Source organism: Protopterus annectens, chromosome 2.part0, assembly GCF_019279795.1.
Source record: "Protopterus annectens isolate FY-2018-M chromosome 2.part0, PAN1.0, whole genome shotgun sequence".
Lineage (NCBI taxonomy): Eukaryota > Metazoa > Chordata > Ceratodontiformes > Protopteridae > Protopterus > Protopterus annectens.
The window spans coordinates 620,226,910-620,249,863 of record NC_056728.1 but is presented as its reverse complement, the minus strand read 5'-3'; the positions used below and the strand labels follow the sequence as shown (position 1 = coordinate 620,249,863).

General features: G+C 44.4%; 1 protein-coding gene across 1 annotated transcript in view; it reads left to right on the top strand.

Annotated features, from left to right (window-relative positions):
- The window catches only part of LOC122792761, a 1,018,830-nt gene that overhangs the window by 940,907 nt on the left and 54,969 nt on the right, over positions 1–22,954 (top strand). Inside the window, exon 11 of the mRNA XM_044060334.1 lies at positions 1,073–1,360. Coding sequence (XP_043916269.1) covers positions 1,073–1,360 — 288 coding nt within the window. The remainder of the gene's footprint in view (positions 1–1,072; positions 1,361–22,954) is intronic.

The window sequence follows — 22,954 nt, the reverse complement described above, 5'->3', positions numbered from 1 at the left end:
CTAAAATGCTCTTAGTTCACTTTTGATTGAGGCACCACTTTGACTTTGTCCTACTAATTATAGTAAGGATAGAAATTTTCTCCTGCCTCAGCTTGTAGACTTCTTGACCAAACACTACATTCATTCATGCAGCATAGTTTGAATACCCTATTGCTGACAGCTTGGATGATCTTTCTCTCTCTTTTTCTTCCATTTTAGGCACATATTTTCCAGGGTCATACTGTCTATCTTAATGAATGCTAGGCAACCAAATACAAGGAAATCATACGCAGCAAAATGGATTGGCATCACTGAGAGAGAACCTGGAGTCTAACCAGACTTCATTGTCCTTGGTCCTCATATACCTATCAAAGCTTTACAAATCACAGTTGCCTTATCTCTCTATTCTGTCATATTGCATATGTCTCTATTATCTGCCTGTATTTTATTTCTTAAATCTCCACATAACTTCAGCCGTCTTTTTGGAAATGGTCTAATCCTTCCTATCTCTCTTCTTAAGCACAAGGTATTTGTGGTAAAAGAGTCACCATTGTTCGCACCAGAACCAGCTTTTATTAATTTTAACATTTATTTCTTGGAAAAAATTTTCTAGCAATACCATTCAGGAAATATCTGAGCTTTCAGGACTTCATGTGCAGTAAGCAATAAACCTTCATTATGAAAGGATGTCCATAGAAATACATTCCTTTCTTGTCAAATTTGTGTTTAATTTCTGTCACTCAGCCATTTCATACAGCTGCCTGTCAAGTTAAATTCTTAAGTATGCATAGGCAATGTGTATAAAGATACAGATTTCTTAACAGCACATATGAAGGTGATCTAGGGATTTGCTGCTTTTGTAATGAGCACATGCCAGCTGAAATCCCAGGAGAAGCAGAGTACAACTGGCATTGCCTTTTTGCAGTGTGATCTACAGCTGCTTCAAAGTCAGGCCAGAAAGTTAGTAATGTTGAGTAGTACTGTTTGCTGCTGTTTTCTTGGTGTCTTGCATTTTTATATTAAATATTATAACCATTCGTTATTTTATGTTTTTAAATTGCTTTTTTGATAATTTTATTTGTATCTGTTGTAGACAGCCCCAAAAACAAGCCTAGCAGAAATCCAGCAGAAAAGAAAAAGCAACCATGTTTGAAGAAGGCAATGAAAACTGAAAATAATTTGAATGTGAAAACAAGTCAAGGTAAAGAAACATTAGAAACAAACCTGGAAGGTGCTGATGTAGTCCCTGAAGCCTTTTTGAGAAGTGGACGAGTCTCCAAACCTCCATCCGCTTGGTGGCTGGTTGCACCACCTAATAACAGTGAACCCTCAACCTCTTCGCCTGAAGTCGCTCAAGCTCGTTTGAACTTTGCTTCAAAAAGTAGGTTAAAGTTCTCAGTAATCATACTTGCACAGTTGTATCCCAGTATTTATTGATCTGAAGTAGTTTATTTCATTTGGTCTTCAACCTGTGGAATACTGGATCCGTATCGGATCTGAGCCGGCAACTTTACTAGCATCTGCTCCAAGCTCCAAGCTCCTCCCCTTACCCATAATACACCTCCACTACCTTCCAACCCCCAGATCTCATTTGCCGCAGCTAGCTGAAGCATTGTGATCTCCAGAGCTCTGAGTAGTAAATGGGTTTAAAGTCTTTAGAAAGCCTTTTTCTCCTTTTCTATAGATAGATTAGTGATTGTGTAGGTTCCCCTTCTCCTCCCCTCACCTGGTGCATCGAGTTATCATTCTTTAGAGTTGTTTAGCTTAGTTTTAGTAGTTTGTCAGTGTGCTGCTTCCCCTCCCCCTCTCAGTGTGTTCCGTGTGTGAGTCTGGTGAGTGGTGTGTTCAGTGAGAAAAAATATTACTGCTTTTATTGTTGTTTTTTCCACTGTTGTTATGGCTAAAAAGCTCATATTTAAAAGATGCACTGAATGTGGCCATAAGTTATCCCTTGCGGATGGCCACACATGTGCTTAGGTGTGGCCCACCTTAGCACAGACTAGTCTATATGCACGGGTTTTAACCCGCCCGCTATTAAAGACAGGAAGACGAAGTTGGCCCTGAAAGGCCTTCTTCCCTCTTCTGAGGCGGTTGCCTCATCTTCGTCTTCAGTCACAGTGGCTGCTGTGGCCACCTCTCCTTCTCTTGCTTCTCCTCCCTCCCAGGCTGGGACTCAACCTCCCATGTCAAAGCCTGTGGAAGCGGAGCAGAAAAGGGGCAGGGAGAAGGAGAGAGCACCAAGACCAAGGACTGAAAAATGCAAGAGGTCTCCAGACCTCCCTTCACCGGATAAGACACCTAGTATCCGTGACTCCCATCGGCTCCGATCTCCAAGGTTTTCCCCGGAGCCAGAGGAGACGCGCTCTACCTTTAGGGCCTCGGTGCCCCGACCCGCAAGGTTGGAATCCGTGGCCTTGTCGAGGTCCACCTGGTCTTTATCTGACGTCGACATGGATAAAATGATGAGGAGATTCATTCGTACTCAGATCTAGATGGGGGTCTTGCCAGCCCCCTCTCCCTCAGGCGGGAGGAGCTTGCTTCCTTTTTTCCAGCTGATTTCTCCTCCAATCCGTCCACCGGGTTCAGAGTACTCGGATCCGAGGATGGCTTTAGTCAGTGGGTAGGCGCTGATGGTACCTGCTTCCTCGATGCCGAGAGCTGCCTGGAGCTTGTTGGATCTGACCAGCTCAGATCCGAGCCGCTCTTGGAGCCGGAGCTTGGGTGTCTGTTCCGGGGGAGTGGAACTTTTTTCATCGGCTCCGCCTTTGTCAGGCCAACTTCCCTTCCTCAGAGCTCCATCTGCTTCGGGCCCGTTTCCGATTCTCTCGTCGGACCCAGGGAGACTGACCTCCTTATTGGTTCCACAGGAGGTTCGCTTGCCATCGACATTTGACGTGGTAGAAAGGGTTCTCTCCGCTGGATCAAGACCCCTGACTGTCGGACTCTGCCCAGACCCCCTCGTCTCTTTCTACGATTCCCATCATTTTACCAGAGGGACAGCCCTTGCTCGAGGAGCCCCAGACAGTTCCCCCTGAAGAACAAGTGGCTTGCGAGTTCCCCCCAGAGAGTCCCACCGGAGAGGTGCCTCGCAAACATACGTGCAAGAGGAGGCACTTGGACCCCCCCCCCCCGAGTCCCTCACCAAGGATACGGACTTGGATGATGGAGAAGGTTTCCCTAGGTCACTTCCCGAAGGTGTCTCCTTTGGAGACATCATGGAAATCCTTCGCCAAAGGGGAGGTTGGTCTGCCCCCAAACCTTCTTCTGATGAGTTCGTGTTCCTGGAGGCTTTCGGCATGAGCCCATCTACTTCCTGGGTGTCTCCTCCTGTGGATCCTTTGGTGGACCTGATCACCTCACGGGCATGGAAGGAGACGGACACCATGGAACCAATTTTAAAAAGGCCTGACAAGATTTTGAGTCCTCTTTCGGGTAGGCCAGCATGGAACAAGGGCTCCCCCGTAGACTCTATGGTGGTAGCAGCAGCCACAAAGAAGGAACTTGCCCAGGAGAGTTCTTCAGTTCATCAACCTGACCGAGAGTCACTGATGATAGACCACCTAGGGAAGTGGGTTTACGCTTCAGCTACCTTTTCTATTAGGGCGCTGAACTACCTGGCCGATGTCACCAGGCTCCAACACGACCTGGTAAAGGGGCTGGAGGAGTCTCCCTCTAAGTCCATATCGCAGGAGGACAGGGTCTCATTCTCCGTGAGAATGGCCACTTTCAAAGCAGTCTCCAACACGTCCATATGACTCCTTTCACATGCTACTGAAGGAGCAGCTAGGGTGGCTGGGTCCGGCGTGTCCATTGTGGCACAATGAGTGGCTCAGATTGTCAATTTTCAGAACCTTTCAAGGCATCCTTTGCCAATGCCCCTTATGATGGCTCTACTCTTTTTGGTAAGACCATCAAAGAGATGTTAGTCCAGAGTGAGAAGAATGGGAAGACACCGTCTGCCGTCGGGATCCACTTCTTGAACCCTCATAGGTCCTTTTCCCGGAACCAGAGGGCAAAAGAAGATGTGGTTCTGGAAGTCACAGTATTCCCGGGACACTCAGGACTCTTCTTCCCCCAGAGGCAGAGGGGGACAGAATGGACGCCAGCCCAGAGGCAGACGGGGAGGGTCTGAGTAATTTTGGGTCTCGAGAACCTTTCTCGGACAGACCCAGGCAGCAACCCTGAGGGGTGGCCCGACTGCTGTACTCTGGAGGCAGTCAGGGGATGATTGTCCTTGCACCTGGTGGCATGGAAGTCCATAACATCAGACCGCTGGGTGCTTCAGATCATATCCAGAGGATACTGTATGCCCTTTGTGGGTCCCCCCCCAAATCTCCCAACCACCTCCCGGATGTACCACCCATGCAAAGGGAGGCGGCAGCACAGGAAATTTCCAAGCTGCTAGAAAACCATCCCCCTAGATCAGTCCAGATTGGGCTTCTACTTCAGGTTCTTTTTGGTGCCAAAGAGAACTGGGGACTTAAGGCCCATCCTGGACCTTTATACCCTGAACCTGTCAGTTGCCAAAGAGAAGTTCCGGATGGTCACACTGTGGTCCATCAATGCCGTACCTGCAAGAGAGCGACTATATGTGCTCATTAGACCTCCAGGATACTTGCTATCACATAAAAATGCACAGAAGCTCCAGGAGGTTCCTCCATTTCCAGCTAGGAGTCGATCATTACCATTTTCGAGCCCTACCCTTTGGTCTCACCACAGCCCCCAGGGTGTTCACCAAAGTGATGGCGGTGGTAGCGGCTCACTTGAGGTTTCAGCGGATTCAGGTCTATCTGTACCTGGACGATTGACTCCTCACTACTCCCACCAGGCGTCTACTCTCCAAAACCAGGGATTATTTCTTGATTCTTGCCCTGCATTTGGGGATCACAATCAACACACCCAAATCACTCCTAGATCCTGTACAGGTGATAGACTGCATTGGCGCAAGAATAGATACTTTACAGTGCAAAATCTTCTGGACCTTGGAGAGAGTACAAAACCTGAAGATGCATGTCTCTCTAATCTACCATTCTCATCTCCCAACAGCAGAATCAGTGTTTAGGGCCTTAGGTTCAATGGCGGTGACCATAATGCTTCTCTTGTGTGCCCGGTTACATATGAGAATTCTACAGTGGACTCTAGCTGTACAGTGGTCCCTGTTGGAACTTCCATTGGCATATCCAGTACAACTCAGTCGAGTTTGTCGGTCTTCCCTCATATGGTGGATGTGCTCTCTGGACATTTTGGAGGGACTCCCCTTTGTTCCAGCCCCGGCCCAAGCCACAGTGACCATGGATGCCTCCTAACTCGGGGGGGGGGGGGGCATTGTTCGGACAGGACAGTCCAAGGCCTGTGGTGCCCTGTAGAGACCAGCTTGCACATAAATGTTCTAGAGATGAGGGCAGTCCTTTTAGCATTGCAGGGCCCTTCATGCCTTTCTTCCTCTTGGAACGATTTGCATTTCAGTCATACAACACATCAGTGGTCTGGTATATCAACAAACAGGGAAGGACCAGATCTTACCCCCTTTGTCGCAAGGCCATGAGGATGTGGGAATGGGCGATCTCCACTGGTCGCTTTCTCATCGCAACACCCATTCCGGGACGGTCCAACATCCTAGCGGATAGGTTAAGTCGGACTATTCTGATGCCTTATGAGTGGTCTCTGAATCTTTCAGTAGCGGAACAGATCTTCCGCGAGTGGGGTCAGCCTTGCTGCGATCTCTTCACATCTCTTTCCAACGCGAAGTGCAGTGAGTTTTTCGCTCTGAATACCCTGCCGGGGGAGTCCCCCAGAGACGCTCTAGTACATGCTTGGCCTCCCGGACTTCTGTATGCTTACCCTCCAGTACTTCTTATTCTGAGGTTTCTACAGAAAGCTTGTCGACTGGGGAGCTAAGTGATCCTCATTACCCCGTTTTGGCCTCGCCAGGTATGGTTTCCCTTCCTTTGGTCTCACCTTCTGGCTCCGTCTTGGATCTTGGATCCCATTCAGGATCTGATTTCAAACCCTTCGGGGGTTCCTCATCCAAATCTGGACAGTTTTGAAGCTCACAGCTTGGCTGCTCCAGTTCCCGTGATTGCTAGGACTCCTGGATTATCCTCCTCAGTTAGGTCTATTTTGGTGGCTGCTGATAAGTCCTCGACCAGGAAAGTTTATCACAGCAAGTGGAAATGTTTTTCCTTTTGTGCTTCTCAGAGGAGTTTAGACCCCTTCACGGCTCCTGTTTCCGCCATTCTTGATTTTCTAGCTGAGATTTTTAAACATGGAGCTAGTTCTTCTACTGTCAAGGTTCAGTTGGCTGCCATTTCTCATTTTCATGTGGGTGAGAATTCTGCCTCTCTGGCCTCCTCCAGGCTGTGTAAAGTCTTTATTAAAGGCACTTTTCTGTTACACCCCCCTGGTCAAGGATCCTGTTCCCCCATGAGATCTTACTATAGTTCTTCAAGCTTTGGTTGCTCCGCCTTTTGAACCTGCTGCAACCACAGATCTAAAATATTTGTCTTAGAAAACAGTATTTCTGGTGGCTATTACCTCTGTCAAAAGGGTTTCAGAACTGCAGGCCTTGTCTGTCAAAGTTCCTTATATGATTTTTCACAAAGATAGGGTTTCCCTTCGGACCAATCCATCCTTTCTTCCTAAGGTGGCATCACCAGTCAATATCAATCAGATCATCAATTTGCCTGTGTTCTTTCCTAATTATACTAACAAGATTGAATACAAAGTCCACCTGCTGGATGTTCATAGGCAGTTACGATTCTATTTACATAGGACAAGCAATTTCAGTAAATCTGATCAATTGTTTGTATCCTTGTAAACCTATCTCCAAGGTCACTATTGCTAGATGGATTTCTTCATGCATCCTTCAGGTCTGTAAGGACAGAGGCATGTCTGTTCGGGTCAGGTGAGAGCTTATTCCACTAGATCCATGGCTACATCTGTGGCCTTTTGGTCTAGAGTTTCTTTGGATGATATTTGTTCTGCAGCTACTTGGTCCTCATCTCATACATTCATTTCTCATTACAAATTCAATTTGATTTCCAGAAGGAGAGCATCCTTTGCTTCCGCGGTGCTCCGGAATATCCTTCCATGAGGGCCACCCAGGAGTTTAGTAGCTGGGGACTGTGTCCCACAGGTTGAAGACCAAATGAAGTAAACTACTTCAGATAAAGAAGTTATGTAGTCACCATAATGTTCCATCTGAGTCGTTCTTCTTCATTTGTCTTCAACCATCCGCCCTCCTTTCCCCGGACCTTGGCATATGAACAGCCTATGGGCTGCAGTTATAGGTCATGGGTATTTTTACAGGTCTGGTTATCAGTATATGATTCAGTAAACTTGATCTGGGGGTTGGAAGGTAGTGGAGGTGTATTATTGGTAAGGGGAGGAGCTTGGAGCAGATGCTAATAAAGTTGCCGGCTCGGATCTGATACGGATCCGGTATTCCACAGGTTGAAGACAAAACTACTCAGATGGACATTATGGTGAGTACATAACTTGTTTTTATGTATGCTTGATTTTGTGAGGTACAGATCTAACTTTTCAGTCCACTGCTGCCAATTTGAGGAAGATTTCCAAGGTACAGCTGAATCCTGTAATAGATAGCAGTTTGATTTGTTACCTGTCACTGAAGTCTGAGAGTTTGAAGTATTTCAGTGACTTCTTAAATATCTGTTGAGAAGACTGACTCACTTATCTCGGCACTTTGTAGCAGTGCCACTATACTGGGTGTTAATATAACTTAGTTCCCCCCTTTTTATTTAAACTCATTAAAACTGCAACTTTAAAATAAAAATTTCTACCCTTAATTTACTTTACTGATGAATAATTTGTACGATTAGTGCATTTTTGAAGTAGCTCATGATATTAAAAACAGAATTATTTCTACTCAGAAATGGGAAGTGGGATGGCATGCTACACGCTGGCATGCTTTCTCACTTCTACCCCTTGGTAAAAAGTAATGGCTAGCCAGTTCTTGTTCTGCTACAGTGAGGCATTAGCACTGGTAGATGAAACTGAGTTCATATTTACTTTTGAGTGTACCTCATACTTACAATGTCTGTGTATGAAGTAGACATGTTATAATGTCTGAAATTATTTCCACTTCTTTTGTTTGTAGGGCCTTAAATATTTTGCAGTAGATTGGATGTTTTCATCTGTAGCTAATGTTGACAGCATATATTCTCCATTGCAGCGGTTACAAAAAAAAGAAAGCAAGAAAAGAAAAAAGAAGATAATGAAAAAGTAGGGAGATTATAGACTGAGAGCACTGCTTTTGTTTGTTTTTTTTTTTAAGATGAGGCAGTAGTAGTTTTGCAAATGTGAGTAGAGCAGATGTACTCCATTGATAACCAGACACCAGCAGACCTTGCAGCATCATTCAAAGGCTCATTGACTGTGTGTTTGTGTGTGTGCAGTGTTCCTTAATCTTGTTATACAGGGAGGTGCCTGTGGTCTTGTAGGCCACATAATAGCTTGCCAGAGGTGGTTACCTTTTGTTGAGAGTGTAGGGAATTACATGGAATCCTGGGAGCCTGTAGTAACATATTGAAGATGTCTTCTTTTTGATGAAGCAGTTATGTTTGGTGTGTGCAGTTGGGACAGTGTATTCCATAGTATTGTAACTGCTATGTATAGTACTTAAAGTGCTTGAAGAACACGAAGAGGAGAATGTTGCACATCAGATGTTAACTGTTTCCTAGTGCAGAGATAGTGTTGTGGGTGAAGGGATCAGAATTTTCATGTCAAACAGAATTGCAGACAGGACAAAAAAGTTGTAAAAGTACTAAATTTGCCTGAAGAAGATTAAAGGTAGACTATAGCACATCAGTCATTGCTGTTTTTCCTCATTATTTTATCATATATTGCACAGTTTGGGGAATTTCCTGAAAATCTCTGCAGAGCAGTAAATCAGACAAGCATTATACTGTGACTTCTTATGTTGTTTGGATACAGAGGTTTTCTTTTTCCCTTCACATATTACTATCATCACCTTTAAGGGGTGGTATTGTGACAGACAATGAATAATGGCCAAGAGAAATTTACTACTACTGTATTTCTGGAGGAAATGTGTACAGATAGTGACTGGGGCAGTATGGTTATTGAGTCAGTGCTGACATCCTCTGATACAGCTTATATGTAATGCAGAGTACATGCAAGAGAAGAGTCATAGAAATCCCTCCCACTGCACTGCTTTGTCTGTCAGCACCAGGCACTAGATTGTTAGTTATTATGCTTTCTTAAATTACTATACAGTAGCCAGAAACGAGGTAAGGGAGTTCATTAGTTTAGGTTTATACAGGCATACCTTATACAGGCATACCTTAAACAGTAGCATTCCATCTGCCTCTGTGCAGCAAGGACAGTGAACATAAAAGAACATATAGTTTCTCTTGCTTTATAGCACCCAGATTAGAGGCAATTTGGAAATACATGTTTAGAAGGAGAGAGTACCAAAACCACAACAGAGAAGCGAGGAGATAGCTGTCTCCAGTGTTAAGGTAGAGGACTTGTTATCTATGAAAAATGAAAAATAAATAAAAAAAAATAATAAAACACACCTAAACATTACAGTATTAAGCAACAGTAATAAATACTCCAAAACATCAGATGTTAATTCCTCTTCTGTGAAGGTACTGAAGAAACAAACTCAAACAGGTTTATTCACCAGAATAACTCTGCTTTAATTTATGATAACCGCTTTTATCCTCCAGCTGGACTTCATCAGATTAACTTTTTGGTAACAGCTTTCATAACAAACTACTTTCAGCCTCACAGAAATTCCAGCATGGGAGGTGCTCAGACTTCTGGGATACATGGCCTCATGTATCCTAAAGATCCCCCTTTCCAGGCTTTGCATGAGAAAGATCCAGTGGTACTTAAAAATATTTGGAACCATCACAGCCAGTCTCTCAATCAAAAAATTACGTTTCTCCTCTGTTTGAAAGGGGAACTCCAGTGGTGGATCTTTGCTTGCAGTCAAGACTTAGAGGGGGCGGTCCCTCACCCAAATCAGACCCTCACAACAGATTTCTCAGACCTAGCTTGGGGAGCACATTCTAACATCCTCCAAGCTCAAGGAAAATGGGAACAAAGCTTTTCTTTTAAAAAAAAAAATAAAAAAATAAAAACAAAACACAGATTTATAGGAAATGATGGATTTACTCAAGCAAATTCTAGCCTTCAAAGGGGCTTTACTGATGACACATACCACGACCACGTGATTTAGTACTTAAGCAGATGGGCACTCGGTCCTATCCTCTGTGTTGCCTGATCATGTCTTTGTGGGATACAGCTTAAACCTTGGGACCAACACCTTCTAGCCCATTACCTGCTGGGGAAAACAATTCTGTAGCAGATCACTTCAGCTGGTCATAAGTGATCCCTTACTGTTGGACGTTGAACATGAACATATTCAACCTCGTCTACTTATCTTGGGGTATGACAGGAATAGACCTGTTTGCTTCAAACCAAAACAATCTCCAAAAGTTCTTAAAGGCCAAACATCCCAATGTTTGGAGAAGGGATGCCTTTTCTTTCCTATGTACAGGTCAATTTCTTTATGCATTGCCTCCCATTTCTCTCTCCCCTAGAGAATCCGCCATTATAATAATTAACTGCAATATTTAAACATAGGTTTATAGATGAGTACTAGGCTAACTGCTCTGAAGGGGAACTTTAAGCCCAGACAATAACCCAAGGTCAAAATCAAACCTTTATCTTGTGTCTTTGAGGTGAAGACCTTAACCATTATTCCACACCCACTCCCTAAATGTACCACTGGGGAATAGAACCCAGGACCTTCTGTGTGTGAACCAGATGTGTGATAACCTGTACACTACAGCATCTAAATTACTGAACATGATGAACATAGTACTGTTGTGTTTACTCACTATAAATGTAGATGTTCGAATGTATTCACTGTTGTAGTACGTCTTCCCTCCCTCCATTCCCTTTGTCATTCTGTAAGGTTTGAGAGGGTATTCTTTCCCTATCCCTTTTCCCTGCTTCTCCCTCTCTCTCCCTTCCCATCTTCCCATTAGGCCTTCAAAGTCCCTTCCTATGCAGAGTGGGAGCCTTTGTCTGCCTTGTGCTCTGGGCCTGGAGATTGACTTGGGGGGGGGGCTTTTTTATGGAGGCAAGAAATATCTGTAAGATGGCACTGTTCAATGACCCTTTATACCCAGACATCATAACATCAGGTGTATAGTGTCCACCAGCCCATGTGGAAGGAGTTAATTCTCTGGTACTTGGGCTGGCCATGGGCTGCCACAGCAAGAATAAACCACATAGGAATTACTGGAACAATGAAGACACTGAACTTCCTAATTGGTGGGTAGACATGGTTTGTCTTTTGTCACCATCTCTGTCACCCTTTTTTTTTTTTTACTCATTGTACTAGGAGGTTTACCTTCTTGTACACCTTGACTGTATTTGTTTTGCATATGTTTAGAGTTTGGGTTTTTGTCAAAATGAGGCAATTCAGTTTTATATCTTTTAGTGGGGGGGGGTGTTAAGGATTTATCACTGCTTTATTGTAAACTTCTTTACATTTTAAGTAAGTGCATTTTTATTGGGCTTGTTCTGTTAATCTTTATGGTTTAAGATTCTAAATGTGAGCATGCTTACTGCTGCTGGTTGCTTGTCTAACATTTGTTAGAAAATGGTCAGAACTCACAAATGATACCGTATTGGATAATAAACATTCTGTAATAAGGTATTAATGTATGAGAAGAGCTTGGTATTGAGTCCATGGCAGCATATAAGCCAATGTGAAGCACAGATTGATTAAAAAAAAATGGTTGCCATCTTGTTTATGCTTGCTAAATGTGTCAGTTTAGTGAGTGTAAAAAAAAGTAAATAAGAAAACTGAAAGCAGATAACTCCAGTTTAAGTGCTGTTTTTCTTTCCCTTCACTAGTCACTGCTTAAAAACATGCATTTTCCTTATGTGCATGTGAGATAGAGAAAGAAAGTGTGTGTGTGTGTGTGTGTGTGTGTGTGTGTGTGTGTGTGTGTGTGTATACGTACGTATGTACGTACACTTTACAAGGCCAGCAGTCACGGTGCGACATAGACCCAAAATCAGGGAGTTTTTAAATATTACCCTAATTTATTTAAAAAGTTAATAGAGCAAGAGGCGTTGCATCAACATGCTTTTTATGAACTATAAGAAATATGAAACTATAATGACTGGATTTATTTATTCCTCAGACATTTACTAGGAAATTAAGCATGTTTCAAGGAACAGAACAAAAATATTACACAAAATCAGGGAATGCAGAGATAGGGTGTGGGATGGCATTGTATGTATATCTTCAATTATTTGATCACAGAGAGTCATATGAGAGCTGAGCAGATAGTGTCTGTAATTGCTGGGCACAGTTTGTGCATGTTGCTGTCTGTGCCTCTGAATGTGGGTATATATCTGAGTTTGAGCATATGTGTGAGAGGCTGGCTCTCTGCTTTTGCATTTGTTAGTATGTGTATATATGTAAATGAACTGTGTGTGTCCATACTTAATAACACTCACATAATGTATTTATGTATTGTTTTGGATGTAAAATAACATCCAACAATTATTTATTGTATAGCATCTATGAAGCATTAGGCAGAGGAACTATTTTGCATCAAACATTTATTTATTTTACATTTGTTGACTGGGAATGTCTGGGGCTTAGGCAAAGCCCTTTTTCAGCAGAGGCCCAGGGAGAAAAGCTCCAAATTAATACAAACAATTTAAGCTAAGATTATACAAACAATTTAACATTTCCATGGTGATTTAAGAACACATGTCATATATTTAACATAACTGAGGTCAAAAGAAAACCAGCAACAGAACTATATTACAAAAGTTATAAAATAGATGAACAGTGCCAATGTCTTAAGTAGTAATTACATACAAGTTAAGGAAAAGGAAAGTGTAGAGGTGACTAGAGGTAGGAAGAAGGATGGAGTAGGTCAAAGGTGGTAGGCAGGGCCGGTGTTAGCATTTTTGGGGCCCCCAGCAAATGTCAAGTTGGGGGCCCCCTAGGCACTTCCAGTATAAGTATCATCCTAACAATGCCATCCATCCTAAGCAACCTTTTATTTCATGCTGCAAACTTTTAGGAGTAGTATCCACAGACAGACCTGCAGCTACAAGCTTTTACATTACAACAGGTCTATCAAAGAGGCAGTTAGAGTTATTGGCACTTAGATGCAACAGTGATACATTGTAACAAGTCTATGTACAGGTCTGGACTTAAAGTGAAATGATGACTAGACCTACATTTCAACCCACACACACACACACCCTCCAGTCCTCTCATCTGAGTCCTTCTCCTTTTGGGCTCCCCATACCATCCACATTACCTTTTTCTTCCTTCTCTTACATTTTGCCTTACTCTAAGCTTTTTCAAGAAGCCATAACTTTCTATATGCTCTGAAGTGCATTTTACACAACCTTTTCATCCAATAATAGCTTGAACAGAAATTATGATTAAGGAAAGAAATTCACTGTTGTGGTTCAGCTTTAGTTTTCCTTGCATCCTTCAACACACCTTTCCTGAACAAGACAGCCCAGTAATAACCATTTAGAAAATAACTCAAGTCAGGGCCCAAGAAGCCACAGGTTTACAGATGGTCTGGGATGCATTTTAGAGCATTTTCTCAACATTTTACTCCAATGGTTGCCTAAATAAAAATTATGAAGAAAAAAATAATTTCAGTCTTATTTTTTTCTTTCAAGGCATAATTTGTGCCCAAGGCTTAATTTTCAAAGCTGACAAAATTGTAGCTTACAGTAAACTAACAAGCCAGTAGTTGTGAGAATATTTAAGTCTTATCTGGAAATACTGCCTACCTCCCTAACCCTCTAAAAAAGACAAGTCACTGCCTATGCATCCCTCTGGTGTTAGACTGGGATGAAAGTAGAGATTTAAATTGCCTTTGTCATATATTTCAAGTGACTGATGATATACATATACATAGCATGTTCTTCACCCCAGCGGTCAAAGGTAGCCACATGTATATGTGCCTTGTACGTGATTGTGAGAATGATTTCAGTAATATTCAAATTTGTTGCTCCTAGACAGTACACCTCTCTTACACAAGCTATAGTAACCTTCTTTGTACACCTCTGAGATCTGTGAGAAACAACTGCCCTCAGCTCAAACACAAGCTATAATGACTTTATGTGCGCACCTCTAAGGTTTGACTGTGATGAAAATTAAAGATGTAATATCCACACAATCTCTAGCCCCACATAACCTGTAGCAGCTTTATGTACACACACACATTTGAGCAGGGCTGGTTTTAGAATGGGTGTGGTTGTAAACAGAGGCTGTTATTAGTTTTATCCTAAAAGGGTCATATCTCAGCACCATTCAGGTTAAACAGCGTATTCAGAAAATTGATACATTTTTTTCCAACAAGCAACAGCTTTGGTGGGGGCCCCCACAGAGTCAAGGATGATAAAGGAAGTTCCCATTATCCATTTAGACAGTCTGGTGAATGAGGGCAACCAAACTCCAAGAATATCTAAGTGTCTGAATGTTCCGTGATATATGTTATGTCTTACTTTCAAAATATAATTACTTGTTAGGTACATTTTTTACTGATACACAGAAGAATAACATCTGTGTCCTGGCATTATTGGGTGCATGCACAGATAAAAATCAGTGATGTTTTTTACACAGACACACACACACACACACACACACACACACACACACACACGCATGCATAAGCCACAGCAGTACTAGTTATGTACTTAATTTCAGCAAACAGCAATGCCTTGTGCAACATTGGTACTGCCGCACCAGATTAGTCACTGCTGTTTAGCAGTCGTCAAACAGCAGAAGCGGTAAGATTTATCTCATTGAGGAGTAATGCATAATTGTCACTGTCCCTACTTTCACAGACCTTCCCTGATTTTGTTCATACTTTTGCCTTATCCTTCGTAAAAAGTTTGATTTGCTGGTAAATCATTCAGGATTACAAACAGTCAATTAATCCAGACATCTCAGTTTTATACTTATTGTGCAAAAATAGATGTTGATGCAAAATTTGTTATTCTAGTAACTTTTTAAGTGAATTAGAGAAATATTTAAACATATTTATGATTCTGAGCATTTATTCTATTATTTTTGGGATTGTACTGAATTCTTAAGCAAAGAAATTGAGTGATAGTATCTGGTGTTCTGCTATTAGTTATAAAACTACCTGAAAGAGAAACTATCCTTGATGATCGGAAGCATCATCTCTTCTTAAAATCCAAAGTTTGCACCGAGGTAAGTCACTCTGAGCTGCTGATCCCTCTAGTGCTTATATTGTTCATGTTCATTATCAGCTTCATCCTAACAGGGTCATATCACAGCCCTGTTCATGTTAAAGAGCATAATTAAGAAATTAATGCATTTTTCATTCCTCATTTTTCCCCAATCAGCAGCAGCTTTTGTGGGGCCCCCACACAGACAAAGATGATTAAGGGGGCCCCCTGCAGCCATGGTTTTGCAGGGACTAAAAGCTGGGTATGTAGTTAGTTTTAGTGGAGAAAATGTCCAAAAACAGGGTTTAACTAAGCCAGGAGCACTATGTCAGTAGTAAAATATTTAATGGCATTCTGATGCCTGTTACTTGACAAAACACCATTACTACAACCAGAAATATCTTTGAATTTTAAGGGAGATATAATTGAGTTATTACCCTCATAGTTTATTAAGTATGCAAGACTGCTGCACTAGCTTTTGTTGGTTTTACAGATGTGACAAAATATCAGGATAAGATAACTTGCTGTGTTTGGGGGCCCCCAGGGAACAGGGGGCCCCCAGCGACCGCAGGGTTCGCTGGTGCCTAAAACCGGCTATGGGTAGAGGTAGGTTGTAAGAGGAGACAGTGGGGGAGAAAGAGAAGTATGTTTGTTAGATGAGCATATTCAGGGAGGGTAAGGACAATGGCAGGTCTGTTGTCCTGTAAAATACTCTTTTGTGGTCAATTTAAATTGTTTGGGATTTGTAAGAGTTCTGATTTCAAGAGGGAGTTTGTTCCATGCTATAGAGGGGTGGTAGCTATATATGTTGCACCCTGATTTAGACTTGGGTTTGTAAATATACAGTAGATCTTGGGATGAGCTGCAGAGATTTCTTGTAGGGGAGTAAAAGAACATAGAGGTGGACAATAGGCTGGCAAATATAGATGGTTTGAAGCTGTGAGAGGAGGAGTAGGTGAGGTAGTTCCAGCCAGTTTAAGTGTTTTAGTGAGAGACAGTGGTGATATTTATAGGTTTGTTGAGCTGCAAATCTAGCCATTTTGTGGTATGTCGACTCAAGCTTGGTAAGTAGAGAGGAGTTTAGATTAGTGAGAATTTGGGAGCAATATCTTAAGCAGGGTAGAAGGTAAGCATGTGTGAGTGTGAATCTAGCTTCATGGGTAAGAAATATTTTGTTTATGTATAAGAGTCCTAGTTTCTGATGGATTTTCCTGATATTATGTGAAAGTCGAATTTTAGCTGGTCATCAGTGGTAACACCGAGGGGTTTTGTGCTGGATTCAACATCAATAGGGGTATTAAGTGACATTACGGAAAAGGAAGATTTGATATGGTTAATTGTTTTGGGGAGAAAGAGTAGTAGTTTTGTTTTTTTGGGGGTTGAGGATGAGTTGATTGTTGGAAAGCCATGTCTCCACTGAATTAGAGGAAGACTGGGTAGCAGATAAGAATTCAGAGGGAGAATTACCTATGGTTATGACTGTAGAGTCATCAGCGTATTGGGCTATGAAAGAATGTGGACAGGAGAAATGGAGTAAGTTGGTAAAGATATTAAAAAGTAGTAGTCTGAGAATGGATCCTTGAGGGACCCCCATTTTTATTGGAAGGGGAGTAGATAGTGCAGAGTGCCATCTCACTGATTGCAGCCTGTCTGTGAGATAGCTGGAGAACCATGCAGCCTTGTCTGGGGAGAAATTGAGATTAGAGAGTTTGTTCAGTAGCAGAGAGTGAGAAGCAGTGTCAAAAGCCTTTGAGAGATCAAGGAATAGACAGGAGATACGTTTGTGATCATCTCTGTCTAAAGAAATAGTGGTGAGGGAGGACAGAAGAGCAGTAGAGATGCTATGTTTAGGTCAGAAACCCATGCTGTGTAGGATTGAGAAGTTTTTCCTGTAAGAGATGTTGCTTAACTTGTGTATGTATGCATTTCTCTAAGACTTTGGAGAGAGAGGAGAGGATAGCAATAGATCTAAAATTTGAGATGATTTCTGAGGAGTTACTTTCTTTATGAATAGGTAGGGTGTAGAATTGTTTACAGATGGGACTTTAGATTCAGAGATAGAGCGATTGATAATGATCGATACAGGCAGAACAAGAGAGTGAGCTGCTATTTGGAGAAAGTATGATGGGATGTTGTCAGCGGATACAGAGCATGGTTTTAGCCTAGAGAGCAGAGTTTATTATGTAGGTAGTGGGAACAGGTTTGAGGGAGAAAGTGTTAGGAGAGTTAGCAGTTGAGGAACTCTCAGGGCAGTTGGGAGCATTGGGGTTAAAAAGTTTGGATATTGATCCTATAAAGTAGGTGTTGAAGGTGTTCATCTGGTGATTTATCAGGACATGGGTTGAGTGAGGTAGGATTGCCAGGATGTAGTATTTGGTTTACTGCATTCCAGAATTTAGAGTAGTAGGGGGGTTGTGACATAATTCTTTTTTGTCTTTATTGATGAGTTGTTTTGCCTGATTTCTTTGTTCTTTATATCTTTGTAGGTCAACAGGGTCTTTACATTGTAATCAAGTTTTCCAGGCCCTATCTCTGACTTTCCTGAGGGTGCGAGTAGTTTTTGATAGCCAGTGGAATATATTTGCTTTTGTCCTTATATTTCGGAGTGAGACTACTGAGTTTAAGATATCAAGGGAAGTTGAGTTGAAAGCTTGGATAGCTTCATCAAGTGGGAACTGGGTGAGGAAATTCCAGTTAACTCTAGAGATGAGGGTTTTAAATGTTTCTAGGTTGAAGTTGGAGAGATTGCAGCAGGTGATGTATCTATGTGGTTTAGAGAGATGGTTAGTATACCAGAGAACTTTTATGGGTGGGTGGTCACTCAGGGAATCAGGAAGTGTTTCAGGTTTTTGATATTTAGGATTAGAAACAATTATCCAATCTATGATGGTACTGGGAGAGGGAGAGTTATTTGTATGGGTTGGTTGAGAGATTAGCTGAGTAAATCCATATAGATTTATATGATGTGGGGAGATAGGGGTATTGAGGGATAGCCATTTAATATTTATGTCCCCAAGGAGGATGGTTTAGTTAGGGATGTTTTGAGAGAAGTAGGAGCGAATGCTTTCCACCAGGGAATTATTATCACCTGGTGGAATGTAAATGGCTACTATGGTAATGGTAGTATAGTTATTGAGTATAAAGTTGACTGCAAGTATTTCAGCAGAAGAAAAGGATGGGATAGATTGCATAGGATGGGAGATAGTGAGATAGTTGGAGTAGACATCAGCAATTCCACCACCCTTTTTTTTGTATGGTCCAGGCGGATTGTATTATAACCTGGGGTGAGAATATCTTTGTCAAGGTTATGGGGTTTAAGCCAGGTTTCTATTACTGAAATAACATCTGGGATGTGATTAGATATCCATGCATGAAATTGGCTAACTTTGTTAAGGATGCTTCAGGTATTGATAGAGTAAAAAAGAGATTTGTTTGTTTGTTGTGGAAGAGTGGCCTGAGTTGGGAGAGGTATTTAAAACGGAGCCAGTGTTAGAGATGGGTCCATGATTTCGGTGTATGTCACCTGATAATAAGTAATCTGGTAGGGTAGTATTGGGGTTTTAATGTTAAAGGGCAGTATCTAATGTACTTTGTCTTGTTTTTAGATGTGAGTGAGTGAGAGAAAAAAATTAATTTTGGGGAGGTGGATGCTGATGGCAAAGATAGAAGCAGAAATAGTTATAGGTTGCTGTGAGGAGGAGAAATCATTAGTATATGGGTAGGTAGGATCTTTATGAAAAGAAGATAAAGGTGTAGAAGGTGATGTAATAGTAAGTAGGAGGAATAGTGAAAGCAGCAGTAGGGTAGAGAGGACTGAGATATGCATAGTTGAAGTGGAAGGAAAATTTAGCAAGCTAGTCAGTTCTAATTTTAAGTTTATATTTTGCTTAGTTGCTAATTGAATATAGCTATCTCTGTGTTATAAAAATAGTAGATCTGAAGTAGGAGATTCATTTGTCTGCAACCTGTGGGTTATGGATCCGATATCGGATCCGAACCGGCATGGTTTACCAACTATGGATCCAAGCTCTCAGCTCCTCCCCTCACCCATAATGCCCTGCTCTACCCTCATGACCTCAGATCTCGTTTGCCGCGCATGGTGACCAGATTATTTTTTCCAGCTCTCCAGCTAAGTGATTTATTCAGTGTTTAAATTGTCAATTTTAAAAATTTTTTTGGTTAATTTGTGTGAAAGTGTAGGTTTCCCTCTTATTATTATTACTTTTTTTAGAGTTTAATCTTAAATTTATATCCCTCCCCTCGCTGGTAGCGTAGTGTGTGTGTTGGGCCTGTGAGTGATTTTTCTTTTAGTTACTTTACTTTAGTTCTAGTAACTTTTATTTGTTAGCTTGGGATGTCTGAGCAGCCCAAGGCTATTTTCTCTAAATGCTCCGAGTGTGGCCATAAGCTTTCCCCAGCTGATGGCCACACTCGGTGTGTTAGATGCCTGGGGGTTGAACACCTCACATCTGGATGTTCCATTTGTGCAGGGTTCAACCCCAGGGCATTGAAGGAGCGGAGGTCCAAGCTTGTTTTGGCGGGCCTTCTGCCGCCGGACTCGGCTCCGACCTCCGCTCCTTCGGGGGTAACCGTCCCCACGGTTATTCCCTCTCCGGCTCCCCCTCCTCCTCCTGGGACTCAACCTCCCGCTTCTGGTTCGGAGGAGAGGGATGCTAGGAAAAAGGACCGGAGGGAGAAGCACCATAAGCGGCGGGCAAGAGACCTCTGTTTCGGCCCCGCCAGCCAAGCGGGCTTCTCCCCCGGCTCCCTTGCCTGCTGGATCTCCTCCTCCTTGGCTCCGGTCTCCAGTGTGTTTTTTACCGGGACCTGAGGAGGAGGAGACCCGATCTCCGTCGAGGCTATCGAGGAGGCACTCAAGGCCTACCTCGGTAGCCTCGTCGAGATCAACGTACAGCCTATCGGATGCTGATCTGGACCGGATGATGAGAAGGTTCATCCAGGGCCAGATGCAGATGGGAGTGCTCTTGCCTGCCCCCCCCCCCCCCCGGGGGGGAGCTCGACCCCCTTTTTCAAGCCAATTGCTCCTTCTCCGACCCGCTACCCGGGTTCGAGCAGTTGGAGCCGAGCAGCTTCGGAGCCGGGGGTGGGTCGGCGCCGATAGTACTTTGTACTTCGGATCCGACCCTGCCCTCGAGTGCATCGGATCCAACGTCTCGGAGCCTGGATCCGAGCCTCGGATCCGGGGGGATCAGTGCTCCTTCGGCGCCGTCTGTGTCGGAGCGCACTGTCCCTTCGGATCCGAGTGCTTCGGCGCCGGCTCCGATCCACTCTTCGGATCCGAGGGGGAGCCGATTGTCGGATCCTTTGGTCGAGGTCGGCTCCCCTTCGGCCTTTGATGTAGTGGAGAGGGCCCTGTTGAGGGTCTCCGGACCCCCGGCACTTGTTTCGGCTCCATCCCACGCTCCCTCTGCACTGGGTCAGGCTTCCACCATCCGGCCCTTGGGACAGCCCGCTTCTGTGCCCCAAGCTGCTCCCCTGGAACAGGTTGCTGCTTGCGAGGAGTCCTCTGACAGCCCCCCAGAGGATGTTCCTCGCAAGCATATGTGCAAAAGGAAGCACATTGACTCCCCCGAGTCTCTCATGGAAGACACGGATTTGGAGGAAGGGGAAGGCTCCCCACGGTCACCCCCCGAGGATGTCTCATTTGGAGACATCATGGAAATGCTCCGCATAAGGGGGGGGTGGTCTGCCCCCAAGTCTTCCTCGGACGAGTCCGTGTTCTTGGAGGCATTTGAAGCGGGCCCGTCTACCTCTTGGGTGTCCCCTCCTGCCGACCCCCTGGTGGACCTCATTACCACCAGGGCGTGGATGGAACCGGACACCGTGGAGCCAATCCCTAAGAGGCCCGACAGGATCCTCAGTCCACCGTCTGACCGTGCCCATTGGAGTAAGGGGCCTCCGGTAGATGCCATGTTGACGGCGGTGACCACCAAGAGGGAACTTGCTCAGGAGAGTCCCTCAGTCCATCCCCCGAGCAAGGAGTCTCGGATGATGGACCGCTTGGGGAAGCGGATGTTTAGTTCAGCGACCTTCTTGGTAAGGGCGCTGAACTACCTGGCACACGTTATTAGGATGCAGCGCGATCTCATTAAAGAATACGCTGCATCTCCCCCAGAGTCCATGTCGGAGGAGGACAAAGTGCTGCACTCCACCCGCATGGCCACTCTTAGATCAGTTACCAATACCTCTATGCGGCTACTCTCCCATGCTACGGAAGGCGCCGCTAGAGCCGCAGGAGCAGGTCTAGTCACTAGACGTCAGGCCTGGCTCCGTCATTGCGATTTCTCAGAGCACTTCAAAGCGTCATTTGCGAACGCCCTCTTTGATGGTTCTGCCCTCTTTGGCAAAACCGTTCGCGACACTTTGACCCAGAGCGAGAAGGACGGGAAGACGCTGTCTGCCGTCGGAATCCGCTTCTCTGCACCCCAGAGGCCCTATTCTAGGAACCAAAAGGGTCAGAAGAAGATGTGGTTCCGGAAGTCGCAGCAATCCCAGCCTGCTCCGGACAACCAGTCCTTCCGTGGCAGAGGAGGACAGGGAGGACGCCGCCCTAGAGGCAGAGGGGCTCCCAGGAACTTCGGGTCCAGAGAACCCTTCTCTGAACGACCCGCAGCAACCCTGAGGGGTTGCCCGGCTGCTCCACTCTGGAGGCAGTCGGGGATGTTTCGGGCACCTAGCGGCATGGGAGTCCATAACATCAGACTGCTGGGTTCTCCAGATCATATCCAGAGGATACCGCATTCCCTTTCGTCACTTACCAAAATTGAAGTCCCTCCCAGACGTTCCACCCGGTCAACGGGAGGCCGCTTTGGCAGAAATTGGCCATCTGCTAAAGAAAAGAGCCATCCAGCCCGTCCCCCCAGACCAGATCGGATCAGGGTTCTACTCCAGGTTCTTTTTAGTGCCAAAAAAGACGGGGGATCTAAGACCAATTTTAGACCTTTCTCTCTTGAACCTGGCAGTTCCCAAGGAAAAATTCCGAATGGTCACTCTGCAATCTATTCTCCCCCTTCTGGGAGAAAATTACTGGATGTGTTCCATAGACCTCAAAGATGCGTACTACCACATCCTAATGGACAGGCACTCCAGGAGGTTTCTCCTCTTCCGGCTGGGAGCCAGTCACTACCAGTTCCGGGTCCTTCCCTTTGGTCTCACCACAGCCCCCAGGGTGTTCACCAAAGTATTAGCAGTGGTAGCGGCCCACCTGAGGCTTCAGGGGGTGCAGGTCTTCCCCTACCTGGACGACTGGCTCCTTACCGCCCCAACAAGGCATCTACTACTATTGGCGCAAGACTCCTTTCTCCATCTTGCTCCCAATCTGGGCATTACTATAAATACAAAGAAATCCAACCTAGCGCCCACACAGCTCTTAGATTTTATAGGGGCCAGGTTAGACACAAGGAGTTTAAAAGCCTTCCTCACTGCGGACAGAGTTCAAAATCTGCAGCTCCAGGTGCGGGCCATTCTCCACTCAAGTTCTGTTCCGGCGGAGTTGGTCCTGAGGGCTCTAGGGTCCATGGCGTCTGCTATAGCACTTCTTCCTCTCGCCAGGCTCAATATGTGCATCCTCCAGTGGACTCTCTTAGTACAGTGGTCATACCTTGCTCTTCCTATGCATCATCCCATTGCGATCAGCAAGGCTTGCAAGCGGTCCCTCCTGTGGTGGCTTCACTCCCCAGATCTCCACGGAGGCCGCCCTTTTTGT